The sequence below is a fragment of the Panthera pardus genome, unplaced genomic scaffold (genome assembly GCF_024362965.1).
Source record: "Panthera pardus isolate Hobbes unplaced genomic scaffold, ASM2436296v1 HiC_scaffold_17, whole genome shotgun sequence".
Taxonomy (NCBI): domain Eukaryota; kingdom Metazoa; phylum Chordata; class Mammalia; order Carnivora; family Felidae; genus Panthera; species Panthera pardus.
Window position 1 is genome coordinate 146,158,827 of NW_026526732.1, and position 24,210 is coordinate 146,183,036.

The following is a 24,210-nucleotide window of genomic DNA, read 5'->3' on the forward strand; positions in this document are numbered from 1 at the left end:
CCAGAACTGGGACTTGAGCACTAGAGCAGATGAGTCATCAGAGACCTTCACTAGCCTTGGCAAAGGCACCTCCTACCCCCACTCCAACGTGGTACTTTGCCCACTTGGAGCAGCTGACCATACGCAGTGTGTGGATGTGGAGGTGGCTGGGCATGGAAGGGCTCTCCAGTACACGAGTTAAGGTATGAAAAAACAGAATTCCTCCAGTCAAACATCCTGATGCCTGAGATCCAACCAGAGCCTGGAAGCAGTGGTCCCACTGGTCCTGTTTGGCCCCCTGCAGCCTACCTGCTCCTTTGTGGGCAGAAAGCCACTGACAGCTGTTCAGGGCTTTTCTTACACCCGGGTTTCCTCCCACCTGTGCCCCTGGTGAGCCAGACCCAGAGGTCTGGCACTGAGGCTCAGTGGGGTTGTGCCAGGGATACAGGGCTAAGAGCCTGATTTGACCAGTCCTGGAACCAGAGACCAAAGCTGAAAGGAGGGAGGGAGGGACCCAGGTGGAAACTTGGAACTTTATTAAATACTCATTCACCCATTTGCCACCACCAACCAGAGCAGGAAAAAAAATTATCAAAATGGAATTTTAAAAAACCAAACCAAACAAATGAAACCCAATCCCCAGTATATACAGGGCTAACTCCCTGCCTCTCTGCCACAGAGAGGACAGGGGGCAACTGGGGGCGGGTGGGGCTGGGCACCTTTTCTCCAGCCACAGGCCCCTGAGCAATTCTGACTATGATGGCAGGAAATCCCTGCTGCCAAATGGCCAGGCATCTTGGCAGTCCTCCAGGGAGGTGGTTATTGCTGGGAGGAGCAGGGCTGAGCCTGCTCTGCCCCTACTGGGCTGAAAAGCTGTCTGCCCCTTCCCCTGGTGGGCAGTGACCAGTCAGAATAGAGGACCAGTCCCCACAGCAGTCCCAATTGCCACCTGAGAAGGGGAGTGGACTGAGGGCAGGAAGGTTGTTCTCTGGAGGAAGGAGGGTGGGCACCCAGCTGATTCTGAGGGGAGGATGCCCCAGTGCATCCTGGTGACCAGCTCGTCCTCTTTAGCTCCTGAGGATGACACACTCCCCCGATTCCAGCTGTTCGGTCTTCCTCTTGGGCAGGGCCCCTGGACCCTTCAGTGAGGCTGTTTTCCTGTCGCCTTCTCACCCCGGAGACCTATGTGGCCACCTTCTATGTGTCAGCCACAGCCCGGGCTCTTGGAAGCAAGGATGCCTGTGTGGCATGGCACCTCCTCCAACACGGTGTGGGACCCAGCTCCCTGGGACTCAGCAGCCGTTCTCGGGCTCTGTAGCCTCCAGGGTCACGGCCCCTTGCTGCATGGCAGCGGTGGCTACACTGATGGCCTCTTCTAAGGTCTGCTGCTCCTCCAGCTGTGGAGAAGGGGGTGGAGAAGGAAGGAGAGAATGAGACACTCCCCACTACAGTCTAGTGCTCGTCAGTATGTGGTCTACTTTTCTGAATCCCCTCCATCCACTCAGTGCCACATCCTGAGCAGTTAGTAGGGCCCCAATTAACAGGAAGTTCACTGACTAGAGTCCTAGCAGGCTAAGCGTGGCCAGGGAGCCACAGAATGGTCCATGGTCAGAGAGTTGGGCCTGATCACAGAAGGGAATGACTGGCTGGAGGGGACCTTAGTCATCATCTACTTTAGCCCCACTTGTTTTCCTGATGAAGAAACAGACACACGGAGAGATAAGGGGTTTAGACGACCACGTGTGTTGCCATCGAAATTATTCCAAAGGCCAGAGGGGGCTTCACCACTCTGCTTCAGTCAAGAAAGAGCCTGAGACAGGTGTGTGGATGCAGGCAGAAAGGGATTTGTCTTCTGAAATGAGCTCTTTTTGGGCCGAATGCCCTTCTCTTCAACATCTCTACCTCATTCATTTCCCTCCCATCCTTATTCCTTTCTCAGGGTATTGGACCTCTACACCCACCTGCACCGCAATGTGCGTTCCGTTGGCTGTGGCCAACAGTGCCACCTGTTGGTGATGAAGGGATGCTACACTAGAGTCTTCGGCCACCACAGCCCCAGAGGTAATGATTGTAACCTGAAATATAAAAGAAGGTTTTCCTAACCCACCTACATTACTCTCCCTCCCCCAATCCAAATAAAAATGTCTTAAGCAAGGTGGCTAGAAACAAGCCAGAAAGGGATGGATAAAACCACTATAGGTCAGATTAATTAGCACAGGGCTCAGAGCTTAGTGAGATGGTATTTTTCTCTTAGAGGCAACTTAATTTAGGGATTTTTGAATCATAGAAGGTTAGAGCTGTCAAAGGCCCAAAGATCATTTAATCCCCTCATTTGGAAATGGACTGGTCCATGGAAAAGTGACTTGCCCATGATAGCAAAGCCAAGCAAATTAGAAGTAGATCAAGATTTAGAAACTGTCTCATGACCCCCCGTGAAACTCTTTTCGAGAGGAGAGTTGCTGATGGCCCAGAGGAGCCGCGGGGGGAGTCTAGGTCCTGTAAAGAAGGCATGACTAAGTCAGCCTGCACCGTAACGCCCACCCCACACAAAGGAAGGACAAGAGAACAAGAAACCCCAAGCAAACCGCCTGGTCATACGGGCTGCGTCTGCGTGCCATCAGCGCTGACCATGGTGACCGTATGTGTGCCAGATGTGGCAAGGTCATCGTCCTCACTGGGTATGGTGAGGGTGGTGCTGCTGTGCTGGGTCACCATGCTGATAGCGCTCCCCAGGGCCTGCAGGTCTTCCGGGGACAGGCTGACCTGCCGATAGGAAGGAAGATGAGCTGGCAGTGCAGCGGAAGGTTGTGTGAAAGCCCCTAGGTGGACATACCTGCTCTCCCAGACAAGGGTAGCTCACCAATAAGCTAGCCAATTAGCTTCAAGTTATAGAGGTGTAGGGGGACAGGGACAAGCGAGTAAAACAGGTCTCAGGTTGCAAAAAGCTGGCCACTTCTATTTACCACCGCTTTACCTTGGGGCTCTGCTCCATGCAGTTTGGGGTCTCGACCCAATTTAATCCTCATGTCAACTCCAAAAGACAGAAGTGCACTTGACAGTGAGGGTGCTGACAAGGGTCATGTTATACTGCTGGCTAGAAACTCTAGCTTCCAGACCCCATGCCATGATCTGGCCCCCACATCAACATGCTTCTCTTGAGAAGGATATCCAAGTGTCTCACTCAGACGATCAGGACCTGTCAGCCTCCATGTAAAGGGGAAGCTAGTGACTGCACTCTAAAAGTTCCAGAGGTTGAGGTGAAAGCATGAGGAGGAGAGGCTGGCTTACAAGACTGGCTACCCTCAGCCTCAGCTCCCTGAGATCCACAAGGCTAAAAAGAGAAACTGGGTAGAGGTGGGGCTGTCAGAACTTCGGGACTCCCCAGAGAGAGAGAGAGAGAGAGAGAGTACCAACCAGAGCGGCCCACCGCACTCCTTCCCCACGGCCTGTACCTGCTGGGCACCATCCTGAGTGATCAGAGCCACCTGGGGGGCCCCGTCCTCCTCGGTCACCATGGCCACTTGGGCTGGGATGGCATCACCTTCTTCTTTCACCTCCGAAAGGTAAGCAATGCGTGGTCGTTTGGGTGGCAGGCTCTCCTCGGCTGCACACGCGGCTAGGAGAGGAAAGCCCAGGCTTACATCTGCCACCAGCTGGCCGCGGGAGGCCTGGCTTGTCCCCCCTCACACCTCCTATCCACACCCCTCACCCTCGAGCTGCTGTTGCTCATAAAGGGCCTGCTCGCTCTCCTCCGTGGCCTCCAGCTCGCCGTGGGCGCTGCGCTTGTGCATGGCCAGGGTGGAGGTCTGTCGGTACGTCTTGCCGCAGGTGCTGCAGGTGTAGGGCTTGCAGTGTGTGTGCACCACATGGTGCTTATACAGGCTCGAGTACTCGGTGAAGCGCTTCCCGCAGCCTGGTACCGTGCAAACGTATGGCTTCTCCCCTGGGGACACTGAGCTGTGAGGGGGGTGGGAACTGGGGCTGGCAAGGGGAAAACTAAGGGGATGGGAGGGGGAAAGAGGGCTGGTGGAGCGGGAGCCAGAGGGAGGGAGAGGGACTGACACCCAGGACTCTGAAAAGACACAGCTGGAGATAATGGCCAGTGGAACACAGAGGGGACAGAAGTGTGGGACCACTGAGCCCAGAGATGAGGTAGGGAGAAAATGGGGAGATGAGGGAAGGCTGGGTGAGTGAAGGCACTGGCGGGGGCCGCTGGGGGCTTGGAAAGTTGAAGGCTGTCAACAGAAGAGGCAGGAGATGGGGGTAACCGATGTTATCAGGTGCGATGGGAAAGTGAGGGGACACATGTGGCCGAGAGGTGACACAGAAGGCTGGATGAGGGATGTGACACTGGGGAGGGTGAGGATACACAGGAGTCATATGGACAGTGGAGGCGGTGAGGAGGTAGGGTGACATTTCACTCTGCTTTTCCCCCCTCAAGACTGACCCTGGCCTTTCCCCAAGAGCTCAGGTGTGGGGAGCAGGCAGGGAGCTGAGAGAGCTAGCTGTATGTTGGACTTAACCAGGGAGGAACCGCTCACTTCAAGTGAGACCGTGGTTCTGGCGATATGGCCGGAACCACAGAACCCCCTCTCCCCGCCCATGGGCCAGCCTGGACTGGCCAGCAGAAGGGCTCTGGGCTAGGAGCCGAGACCATTTCTCAGGTCAGAAAGCCTGCGGTTGAGGGGGCTGGGGCCTCAGAGGGGGTGCTTCTCGCATGCCAGCTGGCCCACCTGTGTGGATGCGCACGTGATTCTTGTAGTTGGTGGCACTGGTGAAGCCCCGGCCACAGTGGGGCTCGGGGCAGGTGTAGGGCCGCTCGCCTGTGTGGGTGCGCACATGTACCTTGCGGATATTTGATGTGGTGAAGGAGCGGCCACAGCCCTCAAAGGGGCATCGGAATGGGCGTTCACCTGTGGAAATGGGGTGGGTGAGGGGGACCGCTCAGGAAGGGAGGTTGTGCCAGAGTGAGGAGCTCCAGGTCCAAATGTGAACAGGGCAGGGCCCAGCCTACCAGTGTGGGTCCGGACGTGCTTCTGCAGGTCTCCTGAGGTCTTGAAGGCCTTGCTGCACAACTCCTCTGGGCACTTATATGGCTTCTCACCAGTGTGGGTGCGCACATGGCTCTTCAGCCCATATCCTGTCCACATGTGGGAGGGAGGGATGAGAAGAGGCTCTGTGGGGCCTCATCCCCCTCATTATCCTAATTCAGAGGTTCTCCACCTTAAGGTCTGCTCCAGCCCTCCTCAGGCACAAGAAGCCTATGTCGACCTCTCTCCCAATCCAGCCTGGGCACATAAGAGGGGCTAGAAAAGCCCACACTTTACTCTTCAGGGGAGCCAGTGCCAGTCTAGAACAAGGGTCTGAGAGCTACGGCTAAAGGTTTCAGAGGGGAAATGAAGGCCGGAGAGATGCAATGGACCAAATACCCCACAGCTGATGCAAGAGGCGGGGGTCTCTCTACCAAGCCCCCAGGCTCCTTTGGCTGGCCTGGCTTATGCTGCCTCTCACTTCCATAACCGGGTTTCTTCCAGAGACGGCACCCTACAAGACAGAGTGCTCTGACAGCAGTCTCTCTAGGAAGGCAGGAAATTCCCAAAGCGAATCTAGAACTCTCTGTCCTCAACGGGAAGCAGGCCACCTTTAGTCTTCTTCCAGGTAAGTTACCTGTGGCAAAGGCCTTTCCGCAGCTGGGGAAATCACACCTGTACGGACGGTCACCCGTGTGAGCTCTTTCATGCACCTGTGGGGACAAGCAACCATGGGATTCAGAGGGACGAGGGTAGGAATATGCTTTTTTCAGAGGGACGAGGGTAGGAATTTGGTTTTCTTTAGAGCTCAGAGCATCAGTACTGGCCACTACCTTTACTTTGCCTCTTTAGCTGAGAGGCCACCTCCTCCAGAGGGCACTCTCTGATTCTCTTCCTTCCTGCACATGTGTGTCACAGGCCCCTGGGCTGACATTTCTGTACACTCATACCTTCCTTCCAGTAGCCAGTGAGAAACTTGAGAGCAAGGACTCGTTCTAGTTAACACAGGAAGGTGAAATTACAGCCTGGGCTGGGCAGGGGAGGAACAGCAAGGCTGAAAGCTGTGTGTGACAACCTTACCTTTAAGTGATGAGCAGTGGTGTAGAGACGCCCACAGCCCTTGTAGCCACAGCGGAATGCTCTGTCCCCAACCTGCTGTCCTTTGCCGTTATGGGGAGCCTGGCTGTCATGCAGAACCTGAGGAAAAAAATCTTGAGGTTCCTGTATGTATTCTCTCTCTTCAATGATGAAAGGGAAGAGGTAGGATATAGGGCCCAGCTGACAGCTCATAACCCAATAAATAGGGTTAAACCTGCCAGAGGGAGAAGGGCAACCTGGGATGATAGATCCAGACAGACAGGAAATACACAATGAAGCACCCTACAGAACAAACAGCGCTGGCATGTGAAGTCACCACCCATCTCTAACAGATAGAGGGAGGGCTAAATGTCACAGGGGCATGACAGCTATGGAAGAAAGGGCATCCCCTAGACAGCTAGGGTAAGGTGGCCTTTCAGGCCACCCCCGAGTGAGGCTGAGATTCAGCAGCCCCCACTTTTGGCCACACACACTTCAGAGGCCACAGCTCTGGACAGTGTTATCCTCTGATGGGAGGAGAGCCCTCCCTCCCAGTGGGAAACCTGTGCTCAGAACGGGCATTCACAAGGGGCCTGCTGTGGGGATGAACTCACCTGGGCTCACCAGAGTGAGGTGACCATAAGCAGCAAGCTGCAGAAGTGCCCAGGGCAGGCCAAGGCAGGGGCCTGCAGGTCCTCGCCAGAAGTCTAAGCTCTAACTATAGCCCCCAGCTGACGGGCAAGTCCTTCTCTGTCATGTCTACTGGGAACATTGCTAAAGCCACCTGCTTCACACCAGCCTCGGGCCTCAGGGAGCCCTCACTGCTCTTCTGCTTTCCTGGGCCAGATCCTGTAGGGACTGTCCCTTAGTATTTGTTTCTGGGACACTTTGGCCTTCCCGGGAGCACCAAAACAGAACTCTGGAAGTTATGGGGAGTAGGGAGCAGATGGGTGAGGCCAAATTCATGGCAAGGTCTGTCTAGTCAGCTCCAGGTCTGGAGGTCAAGCAGCTGACAAAATTTCATGGACACTTAAGCAGCTGGTGAGTGGTGGGGGAGTGTCACAGGCAGCCAGGCCTGCTTGGCGGGCTAACCCACTCAGGTGTTTGGATTTCCCATGTGTCACTTGCTCTCAAGGGAATCAAGGAACTTCAGGGTTGGAAGTGACCTCTGAAGTCATCTAGCTCTATCTCATCCTCCCAGAGGAACGAGCTGAGGCCTAGGAGTGGAATGACTTGCTCAAGGTTAGACTAGGCAGAGGCAGAGCCAGCATGGATCTCAGGGCTCATGACTCAAAGCCCAGTTGTCTTTCTAACAGCAGCAAGTCTCAAATATGGCTTCTAAAATACACCACAGGGAACGGTGGCAGGAGTGGGCGTAGCCCTAAGTGGTCCGCTCTAAACTTTTGTGCTTCATTTTGATAAGACAAGAGAATTTCTTCTCCTTTAACATAGCCACATAGTTTTATTATAAAAACAACTCACCCCAGTCTTTGGGTAACACTAGTGCTCCAGGGAGCCCCACTGTGTCCACCCTGAGGCTCTACAGCTCATCCTAGTGAGGCTGCACTCCAGTGTGGCATGCTCAGAGATCTCTGTGCCCTCTTACCCCATGGGCAGGACCCTAGCTCCCACGGAGAGAGCGCTGACTGTTGACACTGGGAGAGCCAAGATCCTTTTCCCTCACAGCTAAGCTACTGTGTGGGCCTTGTGTTCCAGGAAGCTCAGGTGCTCTGTTGCATCTGCCCTTGTCGTTGCCTACTGAGGTTATTTTTCCAAATGGCTACGTGAGTTGCAGAAAAGAAATAAATACCAGAACATCTGACCTCAGTGGCCTGGAAAACTATTAAAAGTCACTGGCAAGGGCATTCTCAGTACAGAGGATTATTACAACAGCAAAAGTGAAGCTGGGTCTAAATTGCCACTCTACAGATGGCACCATTTCTTACAGCCGCCTTCCCTCTGCAGAAGCATCATAAGCCAGGGCAAGTGTCAACAGCTGTTGGTGGCCCCATGTTATGCACACCCTGGATGGTGATGTGAGAGATGAGTCGGGGAGGCAGCGTGAAGGGACAAAGGGGGTAGTTCAGGCCACGCCCAAGCACAGGATGGCCCTCGTCCCCTAGGGTGGTGGCAGTTTTGGCCAAGGGAGCTGATGGGCAGCATCAGGCTTTGTGAGCTCACCTTGCTGGCATACTGCTCCAGGGCCACCACTGTGTCTGCGCTGAAGCCCTCATCGTCCTCTGCGGCCAGGTCCTCCAAGCCCACCTCTGTCTGCACGGCCAGGATGGCGCTGTCTGACGGCACAGCCACGGGGTGATGAATGTAGGCAGTGGAGCCGTCTTCCAGCTGGACGGCCTCCAGGGCACTGGGGTCATAGCCCTCTGCAGGGAACACGCGGTTAGCCCAGATGCTGCACAAGGGCAAGAGATACAGCTGGGACCCTGGCTTTAAGGTAACGAGAGGTACATATATCAAGGAAGGTTTCAGCATCTCCTGGTCCTTCACCTTGGTGATTCACTCTGGCTGGACCTCCTTCTGGGGCCACCTCTCCTGAGGACAAGGTCTCCTATGGGGCACTGACTGGGAACTCACAAGCTCCATGAGCACCTGAGGGGACCATCATCATCTTGGCCTAGATGACCCTAAGAACCTCCTAACATCACCTCCTCTAATTCCCTCCAGGCAGCACAGCATCCAGAGGGATCTCTGCAGGACACATATGGGATCGTGTTATCAGATGGTTCAACCACTTCCCACTGGTCTCAGGATAAAGACCAACAATAAAGCCCTTATCTTGACACTCAAGGCCCAGTGCACTGGCCCCCGCCTCTCTCATCTTACCCACCCCCCTCCTCTACCTTCTGGCCTTCAGCAGTTCCTTCAAACATGACATTCTTCCTCCTCCCATCTCTGAGCCTCACACGCTGTTCCTTCCTTCTCTTGGGAGTACAGAACCCTCCCTGCCATCCCTCTTCCCCCAGCTAAGTCTACCCTTTAGCTCTCAGCCCAAGCATCACTTCCTCAGAGAAGCCCTCCCTGAGCTGGATCTCCACTTGGGATGATCTGTTCATTGGTGACAGCATGTCTCACTTCTGTTTCCTACACTAGACTCTAGAAAAGCAGGGACTGTGTCTGCCTTTGTCCTCTCTTGTACACTCCACACCTAGCACAATGCCTGGCATGCAAGAAACTACTTGTAGAAGGAATAAACCGTTATTCCTCATTACCATAGAGGCTTCAGTCTTTTTTTTTTTTTTTAATATTTATTTTTGAGACAGAGTGAGAGACAGAGTGCAAGTGGCAGAGGGACAGACAGAGGGAGACACAGAATCTGAAGTGGGCTCCAGACCCCAAGCTGTCAGCACAGAGCCTGATGCGGGGCTCGAACTCACCAACAGTGAGATCATGACCTGAGCTGAAGTTGGACGCTTAACCGACTGAGCCACTCAGGCACCCCACAGACTTCAGTCTTAAATGTCAGTTAAGTTTTTATTCTTGGTCTTGGATCATGTCCTTGGGTCCTGTTTAAAGCCCTAAGACTTTGTGGCTGTGCTAGAGCTAAAGCTGCCATTGAGGCCCATGCTATTGAGCCCCAAGGCTCAGTTTCCCGGAGGCAGAAACAGCCGCTGATATAGTCTGGACCAGGGAAGGTAAGCGAGACCAGGGAGGGTAGGCGAGACAGCCAATCCAGGTGAGTTTAGGACTATAGCTCCCATGTCTATGCCCCGACCTCTGCCAATTATGCCTCCCTTCCTTCCTGCCACTCACGGTGACTGTGACCCCACCTTTGGGTGTGCGGTGTATGTAGGCCATGCTGCCATCTTCCAGCTGCACAGGTTGTCCATCCTCAAAGGAAAGAGGTTCTGTAATGAGAGCAATGCTTGCCTTTCTCTGGAGCTTGGTGCCTGGGAAGGGTCCCTCAGTGGGGGCTGCCTGGCCTCCCTCCATCTGGTAGAGGTGCCTTGGCGTGCTCTCACCTTTCTGCACTGTCACTTGGTGAATGTATGCAGTGGTCCCATCCTCGAGCTGGATCACCTGCCCTTCAAGCAGCTTCTCTCCTGTGAAGGTGGAAATGGAGAGAAGCAGATTAGGCCCCAAAGAGGTGGGAGGGACACCTGCCTGCTTCTAGAAGAGGCCTGCTTGAGGCATAGTCTGCCTGTCTAAGCACAGGTAACATGTCCCCTGCTCCCTGCTTCCCTGGGCCCCAGAGGTACTACACATGAAGACATCTCACCACAAGGAACCTAACAGCTTCCAACAGAATCCTTTCTTCTCACTCAAGGAGGAGCAACTTCATTTATTATTCTATCCATGCCCGGTGAAGTGGGGACTTCCAACCTAGTAGTAAGTTTCTGAGACTGATCTAGAGAACAAAGAATGCCCTGAAAAATACATTCCTCGTCTGCCACTGTGGCACCATGCCCAGAACTAGACCTTCTAATAAGGCAGTATAGCTTAGTGGTTAAAAGCAAGAGGCTTTGGGGGCGCCTGGATGGCTCAGTCAGTCAAGCATCCGACTCTTGGTTTCGGCTCAGGTCATGATCTCCTGGTTCGTGGGTTCGAGCCCCAAGTAGGGCTCTGCACTGATAATGCGTGCTTACCTGCATGCACTCTCTTTCTCAAAATAAAGAAAGAAATTTAAAAAAAGAAAGAAAAAAGAAAAAAGAAAAAAAGCAAATGGCTCTGGAACAGCTTTGCCTCTTAACAGCTTAATAGCTGTGTGTTCTTAGTTTATTTAACCTCTCTGTGCCTTAGTTTCCTTCTCTTCAAATGAGGATTAAAAACTGTGTCTTCACTGGGTTGCTGTGAGGGTTAAATGAGTTAATGAGTAGAAGACAGTGACAGGAACATGGTCAGCCCTCAGTAAGTCTGTTTTTATCATCATAAACCCAATCTGCATTTTTGAAGGAATAGAAAATAAAGCAACAGGGAGCTTATGTGTGAATGCAGCTGTCATGCTACTGCGTATCCTCTAGGTCTTATTCCATTGCTGCTGTGGGGAATGTCTCCTTCATTCACCTCTGACATTTTTTCTTCTTTTCTCAAGTAGGCTTCGCACCCAGTGCGGAGCCCAATGTAGGGCTTGAACTCACCACCCTGAGAACAAGAGTTGGACGAGTAACTGACTGAGCCACCCAGGCGCCCTGACCTCTGACATTTTCCTTTCAATTTTCTTATAAAAAGAAAAACAAACCCGACTCACCTAAGGCAACCAGCAAGCAGTATAGAATATAACAAGACTCCAGAGTTCCTGAGATATTTCCCATCTGTTATCTCAGATGCTTACTGGGGAGCACCTCTAAGAGCAACGGACTCTTCTGTTTAGAAGTAGAATTAGGCCTCTCCTCACGTCCAGTGAATTTCCAAGGGGACGAGGGGGAAAGAGTGAGAAAGGGAGGAAGGGAGAGGGAAGAGTTCATGCCAAGCGGTTTGCTTATTCCTTTCTTCCCGAGCTTCAGGTTTAGGAATTTGAGTTCTTATGATGTGGGAAAAGGACCAGGCAGCTGCTTCTGGCTCAACTCTCTGCTGCCTCCCCCGTCAGAAGAATCCCCAAAGTTGCCTCCACACTGAGTCTTCTCGGGTCTGTAACCAATAGTTCTACAAGCCAGCCAAAGGCAGGTAAGGCAGAGACAAAGGTAAGAAGTAGGAGAAAGGCAGTTAGGGTGCGGGAGTGGTATCCCCCACTTCCCTCCCACCAGGAAGCCACGGGCTTCCCCGCATCTAACACTTTATCTGTTGTGGCAAGGGCACCACACTTGGGGTTCTGAGAGCATTAGCAGAACTTCTGCTAGTACAGTGGCTATTGCTTCAAGGCAGGAGACAAAAGGTTGAGGAGAGTTATTGGAGAAAAGGTTTCAACCTAGAATCACCTCTCATACCAGAGACAACAATGGGGAGAGCCAGGGGCAGGGAGAGCAGTTCACATCCCACCTCATATCCCATTATGGAGAGGTGACCAGATGTTCCTGTTTGCCTGGAACGGTTTCAGTGCATTTTTATTCATAGCACACTCTTCCACCCTCAAAAGTGTTGGGCCTGAATAACACGTTTTGTGCCTACCCTAATTACAGATAAGTCTCATAAAATTTCAGGGCTTCCTGCTGCCTAAGCTGGACTCAGAAGGAGCTGCCTGCCAACAAAGATGAAAGCACCCTGGTCAGGAGCTTCAGAGGAGCTCACCAGGGAGAGAGATGCCTTTCAGAACAGTGTGGTTCCAGCTCCAGAAGACCAGCGCGACCCTCAGGAGTGTGCAATCTGTTGTGTGTGAGTCTGCGTACACACACGTGCACACATTGCAGCACCGTGCAGGAGCCAGAGAACAGGGATGGGAGAAAGCTATAAATGGGGACGTGGGGGAGGCAAAGAGACCCAGACATAAGAAAAGAGGGTGGCTTTTTCAGGCCAAGTGCGGCCACTTGTTTTTTATTCATTCACTCGACCATTAATTCACAGCAGAAGACCAAGTCACGAGAAATAATTGGGTCTGTGCAGCAGCCACAGCCATGTCTATACTTCCTAAGTTCTTCCATCCCACTGAGACTGTAGCGGAGGGGCAACATCTGTGATGGGAAGTCTGCAAACACACAGTTTTGGGCTTCAAAAGTATTCCAGGCACACCTGGGTAGCTCAGTCCGTTGAACATCCGACTTCAGCTCAGGTCATGATTTCATGGTTCGTGGGTTCAAGCCCCACATTGGGCTCTGCACTGACAGCACGGAGCCTGCCTTGGGATTCTCTCTCTTCTTTCTCTGCCCCTCCCCGACTTGTGCTTTCTCTCCCTCTCAAAATAAATAAATAAACTCTAAACAAACAAAAAAAGGTATTACAGGAGCACCTGGGTGGCTCAGTTGGTTAAGTGTCCAACTTTGGCTCGGTCATGATCTCAGTTCGTGAGTTCGGGCCCCGCATCAGACTCTCTGCTGTGAGCACAGAGCCTGCTTCAGATCCTCTGTCCCCACCTCTCTGCCCTTTTTCTGCTTGTGCTCTCTTTAAAAAATAAACATTAAAAAAAAAAGTATTCCAGACAAGTTCCACTCTCCAGAAAACAAAGCCAACCAGATCCACACATCATAGACAGTTCTTGACAAACAACCTTTCCAGAAGGCAACCCTTCCCCCCATATTGTCATATGGAAAGAGCTTGCTGATGAGATTAAGGGGCCTCTTTGTCGTCATCAGGAAGCAGACAATTTAAAATAAAATTAACAAACAATTTATCTGTACACTTGGAAATTAAAACACACTTTCACAATGTATTGAAACGAAGGAGGGTGATGTTGTAATGACAGTCCTTCATGAGGATGTTCACAGAGTCTAAATTTATTTTGAGAGAGAGTGCGCTCGCATGCGCGAGACCAAGTGGGGGAGGGGCACAGAGAGAGGGAGACAATCCCAAGCAGACTCCTTACTGTCAGTACAGAGCCAACGTGGGGCTCAAAATCACAAACCATGAGATCATGACCTGAGCTGAAGTCAAGAGTTGGATGCTTAACTGACTGGCCACCCAGGCGTCCCCCCGCCCAATCCCAGAGTCTAGAAGAGGCAAAATAAAGGGTAGGAACAAGGCAATGTTTGCCCAGTGTTGTCCAAGGCAGGCCATCTGGTGGGCCTGAGAATGCAGGTGGGAAAGGAGGCTGTCATGACTGTGCATAGGCCCTGCCCTTCAATGACAGTCAGTTCTCACTCCATGTCCACCTTGATTTTCAGTTCCTTGAGAATTGAATTTCAGGTGAATCCAAATTTCAGATAAACAATGAAGTCTTTTTTTTTTAGTGTTTAGTGTTATTATTTTACTATTTTTAAATTATTTATTTATTTTTGAGACAGAGAGAGAGCAAGCATGCGCAAACAGGGGAGGGGGACAGAGGATCCAGAGCGGGCTCTGCACTGATAGCAGAGAGCCTGATACGGGGCTCAAACTCACAAACCACATGGCCTGAGCTGAAGTTGGATGCTTAGTCAATTGAGTCACCCAGGTGCCCCTATTTTACTATTTTTAGTATTCTGTCCCATGTTTACAAATATCCATCCCATTCAGTATTTGGCACATACTTGTACTACCAAATTATTCATTGTTTATCTGTAATTCAAATTTTTTATTTTATTTTTAAAATATTTTTATTTATTTTTGAGAGAGAGAGGGAGAGAAAGAGTGTGAGTGGGGGAGAAGCAGAGAGAGAGGGAGACACAGAATCTGAAGCAGGCTCCAGGCTCTGAACTGTCCGCACAGAGTCCCACACGGGGCTCGAACTCAGTGACCCACGAGATCATGACCTGAGCCAAAGTCAGACGCTCAATGACCGAGCCATCCAGGCTCCTGTTTATCTGCAACTCAAATTCAATGGTATACCCCGTATTTTTATTCCTGGAAACCTGAGTGGGGCCTGAGGCATGAGATCTATAACTGGGTGTCCCCCTCTGTGCCTAACCTTGCTTGAAATAAAATAAACTGCTTCTAGAAAGTACTGAGAAACTGGACAGGGAATTATTTGAAGAGCAGGAAGTTATAACCACCACTGTGTTCATTCGTTTCCACAGGTTTTATGAACTACTCTTCACATGTAAGGAATCCTGCCTTCCAGAGGTCTTGGTTGCTGCAGCTGGGCTAGTCTGATTTTCTCGGCTGGCCTGCCTGGATGGCACTTTATTTTAAAGCGTTCCCTTTTTGCCAATTACCTCAAGAAATTCTCATGCAGAGTAAGTTGTGGCATGCAGGTGGGAGGACAGAGTGGGGGTAAGACTCTTAGAAGGGGACACTCCTCTCCAGAGGCTGGGGGAAAGGGCAGGATTCTGAGGTACCTGGAAATACTCACCTTTGACAGCTTGCTGGACATAGGCTGTCGTCCCATCACTGAGGGTCACCGTCTGCAGCCCCAAGCTCTCCATGGCAAACTGCTACTTGTATACTCAGACATGAAGTTGGCTTCTGGCCAGCACCAAGAGCCACAGCTGAGGTCAGAGATTTCCTTCTGGGTCACAAGTCTGAGAAAATGGACAGTCAAATTATGAGTTGTATACCTTCCTCCTGCTACAAGGATCTACAAGGAAAGAGTGGATGAGGCCAGCCAAGAAGAAAAAGAGATGAATTCTTCCAAGTATACAACCGTGTTGGTTTTTTATGAAGAAGGTTCAAAACATACCTATTTAAGAATTCTTGAAGTTGAGCACACGACAGAAGCACACCAAACTGTTTGTAAAACCCACTTTTTTTTTTTTTTTTCCTTTCTGAAGTTTACTTATTTATTTTGAGAGAGGGAAAGAGTGCTCTACTGGTGCAGAGCCCAAAGTGGGGCTTGAACTCACGAACTGTGAGATCATGACCTGAGCCAAAGTCAGACACTTAACTGACTGAGTCACCCAGGTCCAATCAAAACCCATCTTTAAATTCACTCTCCTCAGAAGGAAGCCCCGTTGAAGGCAGGCTGCCAACCCCAAGCTGCTGATTCTCTCTACACATTCTGACATCTCTCCCACGCTCAGATCTATCCATCCACTGGCCTTGCTGGCCATCATCAATGAATATCTCACAGGCATCACTAACAGAATGAGTCCCCAACAGAACTCACAATGGGCTCCCCAGAACTGTTCCCCTTCCAGTAGTCCCTATGCCTGGACTGGCATCTCTGCCCACCCAAAATTGGTGGGGTCATCCTTGATTCTTCCTTTTCCCTCAAAAATCTCGATACACCACTATCTGACACCATACACAAAAATTAACTCAAAATGGATTAAAGACTTGAATGCAAGACGTGAAACCATAAAACTCCTAGAAGAAAACATAGGTCATAAGCTCCGTGACATGGTCTTGGTTCTAATTTTTTTGGGTCTGACACCCAAAGCAAAGGCAACAAAAGTGAAAATAAATAAGTGGGACTGTATCAAACTAAAAAGTGTCTGCACAGAGGAAATCATCAACAAAATGAAAAGGCAACCTACCGAATGGGTGAAAATATCTGCAAATCATATATCCAATAAGGGGTTAATATCCAAAATAAAGAACTTATATAAGTCAACATCAAGAAACCAAACAATCTGATTAAAAAAGGGCAGGACCTGAATAAATATTTTTCCAAAGAACACATCCAGATGGACAACAGGTACATAAAAAGATGCTCAACATCCCTAATCACCAAAGAATTGCAAATCAAAGCCATAATGAGATCTCACTTCATACCTGTTATAATGGCTATTATCAAAAGACGCAAAATAACAAGCGTTGGGAAGGATGCGGAGAAAACGGAACCCTTGTGCACTGTTGGTGGGAGTGGAAATTGGTATAAAGTGGAAAACAGTATGGAGCTTCCTCAAAAAATTAAAAATAAAACTACCATATGATCCAGCAATTCCACTTCTGGATTTTTATCCAAAGAAAATAAAAACACTAACTTCAAAAAAAATAAAAGCATCGAGCATTATTTACAATAGCCAAGACATGGAAAATACTTAAGTGTCTATGGATGGATGAATGGATAAAGAAAATGTGGAGCATATATAAAATGGGATATTATTTAGCCATAAAAAAAGGAAATCTTGCCACCTGTGATAACATGGATGGACCTAGATGGTATTATGTTAAGTGAAGTAAGTCAAAGACAAATACCGTATGAGCTAACTCAGAAGTGTCTTTAAAAAAAAAGACTCCAAACACCCAAACTCATAGATACAGAGAACAGATTGGTGGTTGCCAGAGGCAAGGGTCAGGGGTGGGCAAAATGGATAAAGAGAGTCAAAAGGTACAAATTTCCAGTTATAAAATAAGCAAATCACGGGGATGTAATGTATAGCATGATTGACCATAGTTAATAACAATACTGTGTTGTGTATTTGGCAGTTGCTAAGAGAATAAATCTTAAAAGTTCCAAACACAAGAGAGAAAGTCTGCAATTATATATGGTGAGGGATATTAACTAAACTAACTGTGGTGATAATTTCACAATATATACAAATATTAAGTCACTATGTTCTACAACCCAAAACTTAGTATAATGTTGTATGTCAATTACACCTCAATTAAAAACAATTTTAAAAAACTTAAGAAGTATATGTACCTATTTCAGGTGAGTATCACCTCTCACATCTTACCATTGTTAAGAGCCTCCTAAAGTATGTCCTCAAATAAACTCTTGCCTGTTTCCTATTCACTTTGTAATACTGTGTCAGAGTGCCCTTAAGAAAAAGTACAGGGGCATCTGGATGGCTCAGTCCATTAAGCATCCTACTCTTGATTTCAGCTCAGGTCATGATCTCATGGTTTGTGACTTCCAGCTCCACCTCAGGCTCTGTGCTGACAGTGCGGAGCCTGCTAGGGATTCTCTCTCCCTCTCTCTCAAAATAAATAAACTTAAAAAGAAAAAAAAAAAAGTACAAGTCTACATCCGCTACTTCCTTGATCAAACTCTTGAGTAGCTTGCTATGGTCCTTGGACTCCACCTTGTCAGCATGGCTCCCAGCCATGATAAATCCCTGCAGCCCTGGGCGCTACCTCTTCCTGGTACTCACACTAGAGTCGCCTACTTCGGTACTTATCACTACCTCTTTAACATTTGTTGCCCACACAAGACTTTGGGCCCCAGCCTGGTTTTTGGTTCACTGTGGGCTCTCCACAAATCCTTGTGGAGTGACTCACCGGGTCCTTGTGTGCAGGGAGGGATGTGCTGTAGCGTCCTGCTGGCAGGACTTCCTTTGTACTGGCATACAGCCTGCTTGAGCCAGAGCCCAGACTTATGAAGCCTTGTTCTAGGTTTAGCAGTGAAGATTCTTATTGCCACCCATCCACAGAAACCCCCTGGACTTGGGATTTGGACTGCCTACTTGATTCTCACTGATTTCAATTAGTGCTGCCCAAACTGTTTTCACATCAGGGCACCCAGAGAGAAGGATATTTGTATATGGCAGATGCTGCTATTCGAAGCCAGGAGCAACCAGCTGGGGTTCTGGCAGGCCCAAGGCTGAGCGGGTCAACATTTTTACATGACTATAGCCTACTTGTGACACACCTGTTGGGATGTTCTCCTTTAGACTTGGTGTCCCCACTATCCATAAACATTTACTGAATGGGCCAAGGTACTACTAGCAGTAATAGTGAACAGTGCTGTAGAGCTAACTGTGTACTAGGCATTTTATATATAGTAACTCATTTAATCCTCACAACGATCCTGTAATTAAATAGTATTATCCTCACTTCATAGTTGAGGGAATTGAAGCCTAAGACACTAAGTAACTTGGCTCAAGGTTGCACAGGTAGTAGGTATGAGAAGAGGATTTTGAATCCAGGCTATCTAGCTCCAGAGTATGCTGTCATATACTTTACTCTGTAGCCTAGTACAGAGGTTTTTAGACAGGCGTTTTTAGGTCTGGCGACCTGAAAACACTTTTTTGGCATGTGAGCTTGTGCATTTTTCTGAAAAGAAGGGAGTTTAAGATTGTCATGAGAGTCTTACAGGAATTAAAGGTAAAGCACCACTGGTCTAGATGGGAATTCTGACATCTGACCCATATTATCTGGTCTACTAGGTTCCTGGCAGTGACCCCAACCTTGCCCAGAGCCTTGATAACCACAAGCTCTGGTCCTGGCCTCTCTTGGTCTGCTCCATGACCCTCGACCTTCAGAGTCTTAAGCAGGGAGAGAAATTCTTTTGGTACGCTGCTTCTGTTAACAGCATTGTCAGAAAAAGGATGCATATGAGACCTAGGTCTGGAAACAAAGCAGATTATGGGTTGAAAAAGGATTACAAAATGGCCTCAAATCTTTATGGCTGGCTCCTGTGGCTGCTGCTGCAATAGGTGGTTTAATTCAGCACATCTGTACTCTATTGAGACATTCTGAGGAAAACCTGTGGCATGGTTAAGAACGCAGGTTCTGGAGTCAGACAGCCTGGGCTCTAACCCAGGTTCTACCTCTTTGAAGCTGTGTACCCTTGGGCAAGTAACTGAACCTCTATGAGCTTCAGATTCCACTTGTAAAAAAATGGGGATAATAATAGCACCTTCACAGATTGCTGTAAGGATTAAATAAGGTCACATATGTCAGCATTTAGCACAGTGCTGCCACATAAGAAGTACCCAAGAAAAACTGGCTCTGCGGAGGGGGATGGAAGAAAAACCTAAAGAGAAATGCTTTTGAAGCAATGGGTATTCTTAAACGTAGCCAAATAGTGGAAAGAGCCCTGTACTAGGAATCTGCAGAAATGGTTTCTAATCTCTTTTTTTTTTTTTTTTTGAGAGAGGGAGAGAGTGCATGGGCACACGAGCAGGGGAGGGGCAGAGAGAGGGAGAAAGAGAGAATCCCAAGCAGGCTCTGAGCTGAGAGCATAGAGCCTGATGCGGGGTTTGAACTCACGAACCATGAGATCATGATCTGAGCTGAAATCAGGAGTCAGATGTTTAACTGGATTGAGCCACCTAGGTGCCCCTATATTAATTAACTCTTTCAAAATCTTAAAAATAACCCTACACAGAAACAGGTACATTATTTCCATTTTATGGATGCAGTGACCGAGGCTTAGAAGTAATTTATTCCAAGGTCCCACAGCTAGTAAGTGCGGAAGCCAGGATTCAAAGCCAGACTGGCCGGCCCCAGAGTCCATACCTCTCAATATCTGGTGCATTTCTTCCTTCTGCTAATATAGTGTGACACAATGTCAGCACTCAAAACACTTGACTATTGATTGTTTAACTTTCATCTCACCCACTGTAACTTAGACCCAGTCCTCCTGGACCTGACCACAATGGAAAAAGGGAATAGCTGGTAGCCACATTTCCCAAAATAACGCTTCTTAGACTCAAAGAAAACAAATCTCCACTCTTTTACATGTTCTCATGTGCAGGCTAAATATTCAATTTTCCTCCTTAAGCCCATAATATAAACCTTTAAAACAGTCAACTCTTGCTCTGTAACTTTTCCTGATCTCCGATGCTGCCTTCCAACAGAGCCTGGCTGCGGGTGGTGAGAAGGTGTTTTGTGGCTGCCAGGCATATACAAGTGTCTGATTGCCATTTTTCTCCCTTGCCTTTGTGAATCGATGCTCTACTCTGAATCCTTCTGTGCCAGTACTGAACTAACAACAATGATACTGGCAGGGCCAAAGAGAGGCTTGTCACTGTCTCAGGATGGCTATGACTGAGCATTTCCTGCCTGCACTTGACATTTCAGATTCATAACTCCTGTGGCCTTTTGAGAAAGGATGGAGGGGGAGCAGGGGCAGCTGCTCTGTTTTCTCCTTGTAGGGTATAAGGTTTGCCAGCCCCCCAGTGACCTAAGCTGGGTATTAGGGAGAGACAGACTGGGGGCTGGGGGAGGGGTGGATAATAGCCATGATAAAGGGTAGAAATGAAAAGGAAGTACTCCTGGGGTGCCTGGGTGGCTCAGTTGGTTAAGTGCCTGACTCTTGGTTTCAGCTCAGGTCTTGATCTCAAGTTTGTGAATTCGAGCCCAGCACTGTCAGCACAGAGCCTGCTTGGGATTCTCTCTTCCTCTCTTTTGCCCCTTCCCACTTCTCTATCTCAAAATAAATGAACTTAAAAATTTTTAAAAGAAAAGGAAGTATTTTGGACTCTACCATAACTTGCAGCCAGCTTCTGTTTGTTGACTTTTTAAAATGAACATGGGACACCTGGGTGGCTCAGTCAGTTGCGTGTACGACTTTGGCTCAGGTCATGATCTCGCAGTTCGTGAGTTCAAGCCCCACATTGGTTCTCGGTGCTGTCAGCCCCATGTCAGGCTCACTGCTGTCAGTGCGGAGCCTGCTTCAGATCCTCTGTTCCCCTCTCTCTGACCCTCCCCGGCTTGTGCTCTCTCAAAAATAAATAGAACATAAAAAAAAAAAAAAAAAAAAAAAAAAAAAAGAACTTAACCTGGCTCTGATGCAGGAAATAGCCCTCTGGCTTCATAATATATAAATGTTTCCTAATGTAAAAACATAAATTATAATTTATCTGGAAGAGATAACATTTGGAAAAGCTTTTCAGATACTTTGGATCTTTAGGTCTTTCCACGAAACAAGATGTGCTTCAATTATCTCCTCAAAGCAGAAAAATAAGGGTTATGAAAGACAGGAAACTAAACAGTAGCCACATATTTGTGTTTCTCCACTTTGGCACGGTTCAGATCTAATCTGATCCACACACAAGCTAGGCTTCGCCTTGACTACAGGCACCTGTTCACTATTCCATCATTTTCTGCCAGTCCAAACTCCTCGGACATTTGAAATAAGGCTTTCTGTACTCTGCTTCAGCCAGCCCAGAGGGCAACTGTATTTAAAGCCAAAAAAAGGAAAAAAAAACCAAAAAACAAAATATTCACTTGGCAAGAGAAGAATGTTCAACTTTGGGGGGAAGAAAAGACTTAATTTTCGCTCAGAAAATTCCTCATTTGGAAATAAAAGTTCTCAGAGAGGAAAAAGTGACATTAGGTTGGAAGAGACAGAGGCTCAGCAAGTCAAGTGGCAAACAAATTAGAACCAGATTTGGAAGAGCTGTAGTAAAACGATTCAGTATTTGTTATTATAGAAAAAGACTTCAATGCACACACAAAAACCTTGGTGAAAGAGGCTTGGTTCTGTGGGTTTCCAAACACTAAAGAGAAAACAGGAAATTAATAACAGAAACTTGCACACATTTAAAACATCAGCTAAACATCTCTTTGCAAATGGCACAGTGATTTTAAAAGCCCAAATCACTTTTTAGTGTGGTTCCTATTTAGCTACTACAATTTTATAGATTTGAATTAGTCACAGAAAAGAGTAATTAGGCAAAACGGATTATTTTTAATTCCAAAAGGGCAATGAAAATGCAGACCCCTTTACTGCAGAACAGAATTCATTTAAACTAAAACAGGTAACTTAAAAACTTAATTTTCAGTCATAAGTTTAAGAATTTTAACACCTTAGCTCGTAAACACCCAACACAGAATCACGGCTATTTCAAATCCACCTTTAGTCCACTGAAAAAAAGTCCAGAATAAAGTCATTTTGGAGGGGGTGTACAATGGGTGTACATTATACCAATATGCAAATTAATACAGATATTATCAAGTTACATCGGACTTGTTTCTGGAATTCAGCCTGGGGTCACTGCTGGCTTGAGAAGGGCTATTTGAAAATGAAACATGCCATCAGCCATCAGGAGGAACTGGATCATCATAGTTATTTAGGTACATAGTGTTATTTAAAAAACATCACCCTGGGACAAAAAGGTTAAATTTATGCCATCAGTTCATCAAAATGGAACAATACCCAAATCTCAACTAGGAAGAGAAGGTAGTTTTAGCTTCTGAATCAAAAATCAAGGCAAAAGAAGAGTTAGGTTTAAAAAAAAAAAATCAACATTGGGGAAAATATTGAAGAAAGAAAACATAAGACATGATATTAAAAACACATGCAACTTAAATATACACTTAACAATGGTTAAGATGGTAATTTTTTTTTACATGTATTTTACCACAACAAAAAAAAATTGGGTGAAAAAAAACCACATGCAGACATATACAAACCTCCAATAACAGTCTCAAATTCCCACTAGACAAATAAGGCTATAATATGAATTCATATAAGCAAAAACACTAATAGTAAATAAATAATACAAAAAAGGTTCACTGTCATTAGTAATTAAACTACAAGAAAGAATAATCATGGTGGTATATATTTACTCCATTACCATAAATCAAAGTATTAATATCCAGTAGACAATGAGATACCACTACACGCCTATCAGAATAGCCCAAATCCAAAACAGCAATAACACTAAGTGTTGGCAAGGATGTGGAGGAACAGGAACTTTTAGTCATTGCTGGTAGGGATGCAAAATGGTACCGCAAAACAGTACTCTGGAAGACAGTTGGGCAGTTTTTTACAAAATTAAACAGTCTTACCAAATGATCCAGCATTCCTACTCCTAAATGAGTTGAAAACTTATATCCACAGAAAACTAGCACATGGATGTTTATAGCAGCTTTATTCATAATTGCCAAAGGCTGGAAGCAACTAAGATGTCCTTCAATACACAAAACTGTGGTACATCCAGACAATGGAATATCATTCAGTGATAAAAAGAACGACTGGGGCACCTAGGTAGTTCAGTTGGTTAAGCGTCTGACTCTTGATTTTGGCTCAGGTTATGGTCTCAATGGTTGTGAGATGGAGACCCATGTCAGGCTCTGTGTTGGGCTTGGAGCCTGCTTAAGATTCTCTCCCTCTCCCTCTGCCTCTGCCCCTGCCTCCACTTGTGCTCACTCGCTCTCTCTGAAAGAAAGAAAGAAAGAAAGAAAGAAAGAAAGAAAGAAAGAAAGAAAGAAAGAAAGAAAGAAAAAGAAAAAAGCCACTAAGTCATGAAAAGACATAGAGGAAACTTAAATGCATTTTGCTAAGTGAAAGAAGCCAATCTGAAAAGACTACATACAGTATGTTTCCAACTACATAACTTCTGGAAAAGGTAAAACTGTAGAGACAATAAAAGTATCAGTGCTTGCCAGGGGTGCAGGGGGAGAGAGGAAGGATGAACAGATGGAGCACAGGGCATTTTTAGGGCAGTGAAATGATTCTGTAGGATACTGTAATGGTGGACATATATCTGACGTTGTACATTTGACAAAACCCATAGAATATATAGCACAAAGAATGAACCATAGTGTAAACCATGAACTTCAGTTAATAATAATACGTCAATACTAGTTCATCAATTGTAGCAAATATACCACACTAATGCAAGATGTTAATAATAGGAAAAACTGGGAACTGGGGCAGGGAGGGGAGTATATGGGAACTGTCTGCATTTTCTATTCAATGTTTCCATAAACCTAAAAATGCTCTAAGCAATAGACTCTATTAATAAAAACAAAAATCCAAACATCAGTGTTGGCAAGGCCAGGAGGCAGGCACAAATGTGCATTGGAGATGGCACTAGAGACAGCTCCAGGCTCTCCAGGGCACAAACCATCAATGCTTAACCCCACCAGGGGTTAACCCCACGAGGAAAGGTTCAGAATCTGAGATCTAAGAACCTCATCTTCATAATTTATTCCACAAAGAGAATGCACAGAAAACAGCACTACTTGCACAGGATGCTTAAGCCTTTTAAATAAGAACCATGAAGACCATCTGGATTAATGGAAGAAAGTCAACAAACTAACA

General features: G+C 47.6%; 1 protein-coding gene across 5 annotated transcripts in view; it reads right to left on the reverse strand.

The window, feature by feature from the left end:
* Window positions 1-493: 493 nt before the first annotated feature.
* Window positions 494-24,210, reverse strand: part of ZNF76 (zinc finger protein 76) — a 32,981-nt gene continuing 9,264 nt past the window's right edge. For 3 of the 5 annotated variants that reach the window (XM_019456853.2, XM_019456852.2, XM_019456854.2), the window contains 13 exons: window positions 14,899-15,067; window positions 10,064-10,144; window positions 9,872-9,949; window positions 8,268-8,467; window positions 6,090-6,206; window positions 5,647-5,722; window positions 4,994-5,119; window positions 4,713-4,892; window positions 3,689-3,922; window positions 3,432-3,595; window positions 2,578-2,742; window positions 1,941-2,054; window positions 494-1,376 (listed from right to left, as the gene is read on the reverse strand). In XM_019456853.2, the coding sequence (XP_019312398.2) occupies window positions 1,272-1,376; window positions 1,941-2,054; window positions 2,578-2,742; window positions 3,432-3,595; window positions 3,689-3,922; window positions 4,713-4,892; window positions 4,994-5,119; window positions 5,647-5,722; window positions 6,090-6,206; window positions 8,268-8,467; window positions 9,872-9,949; window positions 10,064-10,144; window positions 14,899-14,971 (1,713 nt within the window). In that variant the 5' untranslated portion in view covers window positions 14,972-15,067 and the 3' untranslated portion in view covers window positions 494-1,271. Of the gene's footprint in view, window positions 1,377-1,940; window positions 2,055-2,564; window positions 2,743-3,431; window positions 3,596-3,688; window positions 3,923-4,712; window positions 4,893-4,993; window positions 5,120-5,646; window positions 5,723-6,089; window positions 6,207-8,267; window positions 8,468-9,871; window positions 9,950-10,063; window positions 10,145-14,898; window positions 15,068-24,210 lie in introns of those variants that run through there. The other 2 variants (XM_053905112.1, XM_053905113.1) reach the window with 2 other exon arrangements.